This window comes from Stigmatopora nigra, chromosome 3 (genome assembly GCF_051989575.1).
Source record: "Stigmatopora nigra isolate UIUO_SnigA chromosome 3, RoL_Snig_1.1, whole genome shotgun sequence".
Taxonomy (NCBI): domain Eukaryota; kingdom Metazoa; phylum Chordata; class Actinopteri; order Syngnathiformes; family Syngnathidae; genus Stigmatopora; species Stigmatopora nigra.
This window is the reverse complement of record NC_135510.1, coordinates 9,846,980-9,858,659: the sequence shown is the minus strand read 5'-3', so window position 1 is coordinate 9,858,659 and position 11,680 is coordinate 9,846,980. Positions and strand designations below refer to the sequence as shown.

Sequence of the window (11,680 nt, the reverse complement as noted above, 5' to 3'; positions counted from 1 at the left end):
GTTAGAAAAAGTTGGTTACCAGTTAGGGGCTTCCATGTTTTTTTTATGTGAGCACTCGAGTTTGTGCCCGCCTCTCTAGGCACAAACCTTGAGTAAATCAGTCCCTAGGTGCGAAATTAGATCTAGTATCAGGAAGTGGAGGAAGCAAGGATACCAGTGGCTGGTTTTATGGGATGAGGAAATGCCCTCCATCTTCTCAGGCCGTGACCTCCTTTGCCTCTACCTCTTTTATTTTGTCCTCCACCTTGGTATCCGAGATGCCATCTGTAACGAGGCCTTCCTCCTCCCCGCTATGTACTCTCTCTTCATCTTCATCTTCTGCTTCCTCCTCCTCCTCTTCCTCGTCTTCCTCCTCTTCATCTTCTTCCTCTTCTGTACTGTCCTGGGTTTTTCCCAGCTGCATCTCCAGGGTTTTGGACAACCACGATTCAATACGGCTGTTGAGGGTGGGTACCTCCACGGAAATGGGCTTGGGAGTGTAGTCCTCTTCTTCTTCGTCCTCCTGCTCGGCCTCTTCCAGCATGCCGGGCACCAGGGTGGAGGTGGTGGAAGTGATGGAGGAGTTAAGCGGGCCCCTGCAGCTGCCGTCCAGCGAACCGGTCTCCGTACTCTGCTGAGAAGCCAGCTCCAGACGGTCGTCGGCGCGGACCTCGTCCCGCTCGCCGTGACCCGGTGTTGCCCTCTGAGGCACGGCGCTTGCGGGAGCTGACACGGTCTCATTGTCTCTGCAAGGGGCCACAGGAGGCGAAGGGGCGCTTACTTCGGCCTCAGCTGTTTCTGGAGCGTCTACGGTTTCAACCATACTTCGCCAGTTTGTAGTCTCTGCAGAAAAGGAAAATGATTTATAAATGTTTTCTTAAAAAAACAAAAATTCCTGGATCACATCATAACACGGAGCATCAGTATAAGGGTCTGCATTTGTTTGGGGCAATTACAAGAGGTTCCCACCTTTCATGAATTACTCAACCGTTAAATGAAATACATTTCCCACCTGTAAACCTTCTGTCGTCTCGTCACTTAAAATCCAAATTCAATACCAAGGATGAGTTAAAAACTTAGAAACCACTTTACTGCTCTACATGAACCAGCAGATGGCAAGAATGCACCGTGTCGATAAGAGTTCAGTCCAGGTTATTACAATTGATTTTTCTGAGAAATTGCACGATTTTGATCAAACCAGTGCATGTTTTGAATACTAAATAAAGAAAGGTAAAATGTTGTCCCGGGGGGCCAGGTTGCACAAAACAAACTGTACTATTGTACGCCATTTACTAAAAAGTTGAATTCAAAGCTGATACTGTTAGCAGTAAAACAGACAAAAATAAATACACAAAAAAACTAGAGAAGGGACTCACCATATTCCTTCTCATTAACCTCAGAGATGGGCTCCGAGATAACTGAGCAAAAGGAGGTAGCGGAGGCTGCGGAGTGGTTGCGAGAGTGTCCCATGTGGTGTGGGACTTTCTTGACATGTTTCAAAGCCTCCTCTGCTTGCTCCTGCTCCAGAGACGACACCATTTCCTTGTAGGCCTTTGTTGCCTCTTCTGTTAGTGACACTAAATGCTCGAATAGGCGCTGTGAGGTGAAAATGAGAATTTTGACTCTGTTTTAGAGCAATCAAAGAAATAGACAGTAGTAGTAGTAGTAACATAGGGGGGCTATCCTACCTCTGCTCCAGAATAGTTTATGATTCCAACTACACTAACAGATACAAGTTTGTTGACGCATCGTCCAAGCGCTTTTCTACCCAGAGCAAATACAAATGGAATCTCCTGCTCTCGCGCCATAGAAATGACATTGTACAGAGCTTCATCCAAGCCACCTGCGACACAGCATAAGGCACAGGAAATTTCAAAATCCTGGAAAATTATCAAGCATTAATGGTTAAATGGCAAGGGTAAAAGTGTCACGTCCCTAAATGCCATTTGTTGCATTCTCAGGCTAAGAAACTTCATTCGGACTTAAAATGCTCGTTGGAAGACATAAATTGTTTAAAGTCTGAAACAAGGGTCAGATTCCCTAACATGGATAACCCCAGGACATAAAACCCCCAGACATAAAAGATCAGAGCAACATGTCATTGGGAAGTTAGAATAGCTCTCTTTGATTTTACAGAAAGCTACATTTTGCAAAAAATGATTCACAATGTCACTCATTTTCCTGTGCCATGGCAGAAATTAGGTCAGAGCTTTAATAAATATCTTACCTTTGGCTTGGATCTTCTCACAGTTTGGAGAGATAATGACGCACTTTAAATTACACAGCTTCATGTGCTTTGTGACCTCTCGGAGGCCCATGACCAGGCGCCGTTTGGACTTGGCCTTGATAGGGTCTTTCTGGTGGACGACTTCTTGGAAACGAACCAGTTCCTGCAGCAGTAGCGTCACGCTCTCGTCGATCTCCTTGCTCAGGACTTGGTTACAGTACCTGACAAGTAATATGTGAGGAAAAAATGAATTTGAGGAAGTTAGAAGAGATAAAATTGCATTGATTTCACTTGTAATTGGCAAAATACTCATTGGCATGAGTAAGAGAGTCACAAACCTGGTTACAGAAAAACTTAAACTCTCAAGTAGCACTGCATTAAATGCTTATACTACACTATAATTAAGTAAGTAATAGCTCTAACACCACCAAAATATGTTCGAACTGTCCAGAATGTAATTAGAAGTAAGACAACGTGTCAAATGAAGAGCAGGTGGAAACCTTCGGTGAACAAAAGTTAAGTCGGGAGCCCTTCGTGGGTTTAAATGCAAATGAAAAAATGTGTTAGAAAAAGGGTGAGCAAGGACAATAGGCCTCCAGCTTAAGCCACAAAGACACGGTTGTTGCGTCTCGCATGCATTTTTGCCGAGGAGGCACATTGTCTCCGACGTGAGCCATGCTCAACAATTCGGTCTTGTGCAAACAAATGCCCGCTCATTTTCAGACGTGAGCTATTTTGGGGATGGACAACTGCTCGCTCATGCCACATACCAATTCCTGAGCGAGTCACTTACTCTCTGAAACGACGACTGTGGATGATTGTGATTGCATTTGAAGCCATAGGACTTCCGATGCCTGAACTTGAAGGAGAACCCTGCGAAACAGGCGTAATGCTGTATGGTGAATTCTGACTGGCTGGCGAGAGGGATGCATCACTGGGTACACTAAGACCATTTTCTGTGACAAAATAAAGAAAGAATTATTAACTCATTTTCCTAAACACATACTACATAGACACACGTCTAATTTAGGCCACCTTCTTGAGATGCAGGCTCCTGGGAAAGGTCTTCAGTAAAATGTAAACAATCAGCCCCATGCTCTTCATGGGCTGAGGACTCATGATCCATGCTTGTTTTACCTTTTTTTCCTTCTCGTTCTTTGAGAATAATCTAAGAAAACCAGAAAAAAAGAGAATGCAAACGAAAATAAGAATGAGCTGTTTTTTCTATGCTGTTCCATGGTAGCCATTGTGAAAGAGGGTCATGTTAAGTGGTCCCCCTAACAATTTGCACCTGTCGTTTACCTTTTTAAGGGCTGTAGGGCGCTTGACTTTGGGGATCTCCCGCTCCTTCCCTCGTTTCATCCGTGGAGGAGTAGAATCCAGAGGGTTAAGGGCTCCCATTTGTGGTTGAGGGTGACCCTTCAACATGGCTGCCAAGTTGGTTGAAGCTGAACTGTGGAATGGAGTGATTGTTCCCACTGAGGAAAATAAAACCAAGTAGATATGTCAAATTCAAGTGCAGAATTCCAGAATGGGTGCTAAGTTGCAATTGAAAATGTTACCTGTAAAAGCAAGTGGCTTGGTATTTGTGATTTGTTTGGCCTTCATGGCCTGCTGCTGTTTAGCTAAAGCTGCCAGCATATCTCCTAAATCTAACGGAACAGAAGTTTTGCTCTTCTTCCCTGCTGCCTTAATGAGGGCCTCCTGTTTGGAGGGAAAGAAAAAACAGAAGAGGTCACACAACTCAAACAGTTGACCCCAGATTAATATTAAATGTTGAGATTTTAACACAAAATCGTACCTGTAGTTTTTGCTGTTCCATACTAATCTCCGAGTATTCCTGAGCTGTGGCCTTGGCAGCAGCCAGGGCTTTCTTCCGATGGCTCTTTGCCCTTTTGGGAACAGATGTGGTAATGCGGATTGGTGTCTGCATAATGTTGATGGGGGAGTCTTCTGCAATGTTTTCTATCTGCAAAAAGCAAAAATAGAATCTAAACTGTTACACTTACCGTGACACTATTATAAAGCAGGTCAGAAACTGCTGGCAAGATGGAATTACTGGTCATTGGAAATTCTGATATTAGTCTACAAGTTTATGCTTGACTTACCATATTTCTATGTAACCTTGGCTGCACTTGTGTCTGAGCGACTTCTGCTTTGGCACAGCGTTGGACACCATGGCCACTGGCTAAATCTGGGAACTCATCTTCGTCCTTGAAATGTGCAAAATGTACACAAGAGAAACAAATGAATGAGTTTAAAAGGGTAATGTTAGATTATCAAGGTTATCCGGTTTTCCTACTTCAAAGTAGAGGGGTTTTGGAGTGATCTCATCACGAGCGAGCAGCCCTGGCTGTAGTCTTTGTTCTGAGTGATTTGGAAGACCACGTCCTGGAATAACACTGTGGAAATCCTACCACACACACAAAAAAAAAAAAAGAATCATTTTGACCTCTGTGACCTCAGGCGTCATTACCCCAAATTTATAATCTCCTCTCTTGGTTCACATCACAAAAATGTCCTGCAATTCTGATAATGGCTTTATTTTTTCTTTTGATATCTTGACCACAAACTATTTCTATTTCAGACCTTTATGATCTTTGACCTCAATAACCCAAAATGTAAGAACCTCTTCCATATTTATTACAAATGTATCTAACAATACGTTAACACTAAAATCCTTGTATTGTTGCAACCATTTAGTTGCAGGTGTGTCAAAAACATAACAGTATGAGCATCCAAAATGTAAATAATCAGTGATTTCATCGATGCAAGCAAGCAGGTTCAGTGGACTGCACCTGTGAGAAGTTTTTCTGTTCAGGGTTCTTCCTTTGGTCTACTCTGTGGAAATGACCGTTCTTGTCTCCCCAGGGCTTCTGCGTAGCCTGTGAAGTTACATTTACCCAAGTACCTGCTGGCAGACAAAAAACAACAATGGGGCCATGAGAACAGCATGCTTTGATGTGTGAATTGGAAAGGGTCCAACATTTGTTGAAAACTTTCAACACTTACTTGTCATTACACCAGTCTCAACTCCCTAGAGAAATAAAAAGTAGATCTGTTAACTTGATAGTGTATAAAGTGCAGTGTGCTTTGAATATGACTTGATATTAAATATATCAAATAATTAAAATTAACTGTAATACATACGTTGGATGATGTTGATGCCTTTGCAGTTTGATGGGCTACTCCTGTTGCTTGTTTGTGTTTGGGGCTGCAGTATCCACTGTCACTGTCTATATCGACTTCGCTGGTACCCTGATCGCTGTAGCTTTCAGCTGGATTTGATCCCTGTAGCCTATTTGTTCGGGTCGTCCATAGCATTGGACTGGCCGGTTCCATGAAACACCGGCCTGCAATTTCACCTGGGAAATCTGATGCGGTACCAAAAATCTTTTTAGGGTAATTTCTATTTATAATGCTAACAGAGCATTTCTTGAGGGATTCACTTTAATACAAAAACTATTATTTGTCATTTAATGGTTGCATTATTTTAACTGAATGGACAATTCAGGCGTCAGCATCTGAAGAATATGTATACTGAAAAAAACAGGATCAGATCAGACCCCAATAGAGCCTAAAATAATACTAGTCAAAATGGTGCTTTGTTGTATTCCGTTCTAACCAGGCAACAAGCCACCTAATATTTTTTGTCAACAAACTGTGTGACTAGGTTGCATTGCCAAGGCATAAACATAAATACAAGAGTCATTTAATTTCTTAAAACCAGAATCATTACAGGTCACACTTTGTTTGCGCAGTGGGAAATAGCTCAACTGGAATCTCTACATTCCCTTTTTGTCTATGAACACAAGCAATTGCATCATGAGCCTGTATGACAGGACAGGTCACTGGCATAGCACCTATTTCCTCCTTAAAATGAAAATAACATACTTCTGAGACAAAGACTCCAATGCAAGATTGCCAATATTCCTTTTTTAAGTATTCATACATTTTCTAAATAATTTAAGCACTACAAGAAGATACATACCTGTCTGCTGAGATGCATCTACCAGTACTTTCTTACTCCAACTATCATGTGCCATGGGGCACAGTTCCTTCTGCATGACCAAACTTCTGTTTGGAGGTCTGCGGCCCCTCGGCGGCTGGCAAACACCTAACTGTTGCTGATTTTCATCATAAGAGAAAGACACTTTGCTGTAATCATGGTAGCGAGACTTACAACTATACTAAAAATTCAAAATATCAAAATGAACATTTCCTTTTCTTTCCAACTGTAAATCAAATAACCACAGAAGGAGAGTAGACCTTTTTTTACCTTTGGGAGATTAGGTCGACCCATCCCCCTCCCTCGTTGATGCGCCATCCCATATGGCGGTCCATGAGATAGAAGCCTTTCGCCAACGTCTGGCGAAACTGGGTTGACAACACCTGGCTGCACTGGGCCTCCATACGTGCTAGGAAATGGCTGGTAAAAGCCCATGACAGGCGGGCATGGGGCAGGCATTATCTGGTAGTAAGTATAGTCATTGGACACAGGTGGCTGAGGGGAGGACATGATTGGGTAGGCCAGGTAAGGACCGCCGGGGCCAGGGTTGGGTTGCTGCCAGCGCAGCTCCCCTGCATTGTACATTTGATGTTGCCTGTTAAGAACAAAAGAGCTCAGATTTAAAGTTTATTTAAAATGAGTATTCATTTAAAATGCACTACTAGCAGAGACGGATTGAATTACAGAAGCCAGCAAAAAATATTACAACACTTGAGAAATATAATCTATCTTATCAATTTACTCAATTGATTAACTCATTTAATAAATACGATTCCATCATGATCTGATTCTCTACAGTAATGAAAATAACGACAAAACACAACATATGATTTTGTAAAGAGGAGAAAGATCCCTTCTTAAACTGCATTGGTGGCACAAGAATAACGTACATGATGATTAGTAAAGTTGGTGTGTTGCTCCTAGGAGAGAAATGTTGGTATTTGACATCCAACCCACGTTTAGCAGCCATTTCCTTGCATTCAAATGGCGGGGAAGGAAACAACGAACCGGATGTATGCAGGATACAGAAGATCACCAAATGAACAAACAAAGAAGTTGATGGAAACACTACCACTGGAACATCACTGTCCGTATGCTATTGAAAATGCTGACCGCAAGAAGTGTAGTTTGCAAGAAGATCCCTAATTTAATGTCAGTGTTTACATACTATTTGAGGAAAATAGTTTATTGACTCTCAATTTGATTTATTGTCTAGGCAGATTCTTAAAAATGGTCAGGTTAAAAAAACTATTCAAAAAAAATTGAGTTTGGAAAAAACGTGAGAAGAACAAAGATCAGATGATATGGGAGGAAAAAATAGATACATTTCGCTCAGATCGTTCAAACTATGTCAAAAACACATTCAAATATTAAATAGAACATGTTCATTCATCCCAAAGTAATCTGTTCTATGGATCTCCTCAGAATGAGAAGAGACGCTTCACCTCATCCACTTTCGCAACACCTGACAAAACGGGTTCAGTCAGAGACAGCGCTGATATGACGCCCTGCGTCTTTGTTAATTAGATAGGCAGTGTACCCATGGCAGATTCCGGAGGCTTTTGTCAAACAATAACTGGGTTCGACATGCATGAGACCCTAGGTAAAATCATGACCTTTTTCTTGTGTAAATTAGACTCAAATAATCACTGCGTTAATCTGCACACACACACAGCTAATGAGGGTTAAATTTATATCAAAAAACAAAACAAAACATTATTTTAAGGGATTCAGACTTGAGACAAGGAGGACAACGGGGGTAGTCATGCTCATGGAGATGCCTGCTCTCAAACTGATGCATTGGCTGAACTCTAATGGGAGAGGAAAAGGGCAGGAAACAAACTGGCTTCTTGACATGATCTGATTCTTACATTCAAAACAAATGCAATCAGAAGAAGCTCAAGAAAACATAATACAGCAACAGCGCTACCCTGTAAACATTTCCCAACCGAGTGACACTGACCGTACCTGTTGGGTTGGCTCTCCTGGACAAAAGGGTAGCAAGTGATGAGGTAGCTGGGTATAGGAGTAGTTTCCACCCCTCCGTTGCCTCCTCCAATGCCCCCTCCTCCTCCTCCACCACCTCCTGGCTCTCCAGACAGACTCATGCTGACCAAGGATCCTTCAAGACCTTTCTTCTGCGGGATGAACGGTTCCACTTCGGCGGAAAGTTTCACATCCTGCCAAGAGGTTTAGGAATGCTAACAACAGATGCAAATTACCCCACACAAGAGGCATAGGAATGGCAAACATAGTTAAGGTTCAAGGCCTGGTTATTTATAGCAATTTACGTGCCGCGGATCGGGAAGATTATTGTGTCGTGACTGAAACTGACTACATTAAAAAAAAAGCCTAAAATGTGCTATTTCTTTGTTTAATGAAGACCTGGTTCCGTCATTTTGAGACGAGTTTTTTGCACTCGATAAAGTACATTCAGGAATTTAATGCTGTTGACGTTTCCAAGAAATGTCCACCGACTTAATCAGCATAGATGTACCATGTCAAGTATAATATATTTGACAGTTTGGATTACAATTACTATTTTTTATTCAACCAGGTAATGAGATAGAGAACATGCCATTCGAAATTGGAATGGTTTATTAAAATGTACTTCTTAAAAGAAGTGATGCAGATTTATCTTTGGGGGTAAGCAAGTTCAACGAACAAAGACGTTTCCTAATCTCTCTCAAACAGTGCTTGGGATGCAAGTTACAGTGAAGTCTGTACATCTTACACAGACAGCTATTGTGATACACATCCAGTGATGGTTCACGGTTCCTCACCACCTCCCACATTTTTCCTTCACAAATCCACAGATGTTGAATTGTCTGAATACAAATGTTGCAAATATGCCCGGATAGCCAATTCAATAAAACTAAACACCAACTTTGACTTTCAAGATGCAGGATGACTGCCTTGAGCAACCGAGTGATAGTGGGATGAGACCAGAGGTCCCAAACGTGCGAACCAGTAGATGATCTGATCTGCCCTGTGGGGTTGTTGTCATCTGTTGTCGCTAATTCAGACTGTATATTTACATAATTAAATTATTTGATTTTTTTCAACAAGGGTGCCAGAAAACGAGGTGTTTCTAAAATGTGTCATCAAGTGCATGCACTACTGCACATTGCTCAAGAATTAATCTGGAAATGCACCAAAATCAGCAGGAACCGACACACAAATAAGACAATAAGAATCCCAGAAAGTCTATTCAAGCCATCAATAACTAGTCTCAGTGAAGTGAAAGGCTCCCTTAGAAGGCTGTGACAGGATTAAAACTGAGAGGATAACAGAGACAGTAGCACAGGATAATCTAATTACACAGCATGGAAAGGAACTTAGAACACTCGGACAAGATGGTTAGATTGAAGTAACATTTGTCTTCGAAGCCTCCAAGATGACCAAACCCTCAACGGTCACTGCGTGTGTCACTTAGTGAGCGCCTAAAGGAGAATAGCTGCGATTGTTGCATTCAAGTCACAGGCAGATGGGCATCTATTGGGGATGGTAGAACCAATGCACATTTAGACAGCAGTCCACTGAAGGCTTAGTTTTGTGAGACTCAAGGACCTTCATAGACCTTGATAAGTGCTTTGTCAGTAATGTTTATTTCTCACTTTTTAACTGCATGCACATAACCTACAAGTGTGAAACAAGTGGGCTGGGTTTAGCACTGAAGGCCATTGAAGCATTTATTTAATATGTGACTAAATTTTGAGACATTCAGAACAATTTAGGCAAAGGACAACATGTAACTGATGAGACAATTTTTGTTCAACTTGACACCTGTGCACTACCAGAGCACCCAAAATCACAATCTGCAAATGATGTATTTTACTTGTAGAGTGATAGAGCCTGTACCCCTTAAATTTATTTTTTTTAATAGGCAATCATTCTTTTTCTAAACACAAATGTTTTCTACAGTCTCACTGTGACATAGGGAAGAGCAGCATAACCTCCTACATCATGCCAAAGCATGTATGTTATTGATTACATATTATGTGACTAATTATATTGTTGACTACATATTAATGCTATTGACGACTTATTCATGTTGTTGACGACTTATTATGCAACTACTTATTCACTTATTTATTTGTTATGATTATTTATTGGTTATTTATTTGTGCACTTCATGGTGAAACTTTAAATTACATTATACTTTTATAATAAAAATACAAGGCATTCATTTAAGAATGAATTGGCTAGGGATAAATTGTCTTATATAAAAGCACAAGACATATACACATACCACTAGTAGTAATAGGAAGTCTGAGCATGCTTATTGTGTTTATTGGTCATTTTAAGTACCATGGCATTTATCTGCGCTGTTTAAACATTTTAATCCAAGCTAAAAGTATATTAAACGTCCATATTTTGTTGTCACCTGTCCTTAGCAGCTCTTTTGGGGACCACCACACCTTCTGACGTCACGTCAAAACACTGCCACGCCGAGTGTCTCTGCGCTCCACTGAAAAAAACTACGTACTGGAATGTCATAAATGTTGACGAACCAGACGTTCTTCTTACGATCGGCGCCTCACCTAAAAAAAACTCTCTAGCGCGTTCCTAAGAATGGCTCCCTGGTAGTTAATACAGTTTCGATGGGGTTCGAATAAGTAAATTGTCACTCAGCCGTTGCAGAGTCCAAACGTCGCCAAGTGAGTGACAGCTGAGATGTTTTGGCTCATCTAGCTCACTAGCCGAATTAGCATCAATATTGACGGCGATCGTCGCCTCAGGCAAGGAAGAACGGTATAGAACATGCTATATCCTGCAGTGGCGATTAAAAAAAACACAATAAACTTGCGTGGCGGATATTAAAATGCAATATTATTCAATGACTGATAGTGGATGTAAAAAAAACAATCACTTGCCGTTAGCCTTGCTGGCTAGCTTCCCCATCGAAAGAATGCTGTTTAAAAGGTGTATGAATGCGCATATTCATGAATTAAAATGCTAAATAAATTTAGATTTACGCTATTAATCAACAATTCCGTTTTGGGCATCGATTTGACAAATTTATAACGCTTCGACCGTTTGCATTACATATTCATGCTTGAATAATACAACCGACCTTTCTACATAACACAAATAAAGAGAGTGGTAAAAAAAAATAGACAATTATTAGAAAAATAAGTAATTACCTTAATGTGACTCGCATCCATGTCAGTCACCAACGCGGCGACTGTCCGTCATTGACCCCACAGTGGACGTCAGGATGTGGGCCTTTTTATCTTTTTCATCGTAAACGATAACGACAACAACAACAAAATACCCCGGAGGTCCGCTCGGTTCTGGTTGCGTGTATGAACGGGTTCGAGGCTGAGATGATCCGCTAGCCGATGGTTAGCCGCTGGCTAAACTGCGACTGAAGCCGAGTCAACTCCAGTGGAAACAGGAGTCACCTGAGCGGAAGTAGTTGAGGCACAGCGATGCTCCTATTGGCTGGGAGATCCAGCGCA

At 41.5% G+C, this 11,680-nt stretch overlaps 1 protein-coding gene across 2 annotated transcripts; it reads right to left on the bottom strand.

Annotated features, from left to right (window-relative positions):
• Positions 1 to 182: 182 nt before the first annotated feature.
• Positions 183 to 11,641, bottom strand: secisbp2l (SECIS binding protein 2-like). Of its 2 annotated transcripts, none has more exons than XM_077712924.1 (18): positions 11,363 to 11,641; positions 8,184 to 8,395; positions 6,486 to 6,810; positions 6,198 to 6,333; positions 5,357 to 5,580; positions 5,219 to 5,243; positions 5,005 to 5,120; positions 4,509 to 4,619; positions 4,315 to 4,419; positions 4,008 to 4,175; positions 3,769 to 3,910; positions 3,509 to 3,684; positions 3,242 to 3,374; positions 3,000 to 3,162; positions 2,207 to 2,427; positions 1,668 to 1,822; positions 1,356 to 1,575; positions 183 to 822 (listed from the first exon to the last, which is right to left on the bottom strand). In XM_077712924.1, exons 1-18 carry the CDS (start codon positions 11,381 to 11,383, stop codon positions 197 to 199), a joined length of 3,279 nt encoding a protein of 1,092 aa, XP_077569050.1. In that variant the 5' UTR covers positions 11,384 to 11,641; the 3' UTR covers positions 183 to 196. The 2 variants fall into 2 exon arrangements, with proteins under 2 accessions (XP_077569050.1, XP_077569051.1); XM_077712925.1 differs by having other exon boundaries at positions 5,005 to 5,117.
• Between the last annotated feature and the right edge of the window lie 39 nt (positions 11,642 to 11,680).

Bases quoted from the DNA above. Each gene is read 5' to 3' on its own strand.
- secisbp2l (XM_077712924.1), bottom strand. From the start codon at position 11,383: ATGGATGCGAGTCACATTAAG. The intron at 5,244-5,356 runs GTATGTATTACA...TTATTTCTCTAG, and splicing joins AGGCATCAACATCATCCAAC to GGAGTTGAGACTGGTGTAAT. The intron at 1,823-2,206 runs GTAAGATATTTA...GCTGTGTCGCAG, and splicing joins TGAGAAGATCCAAGCCAAAG to GTGGCTTGGATGAAGCTCTG.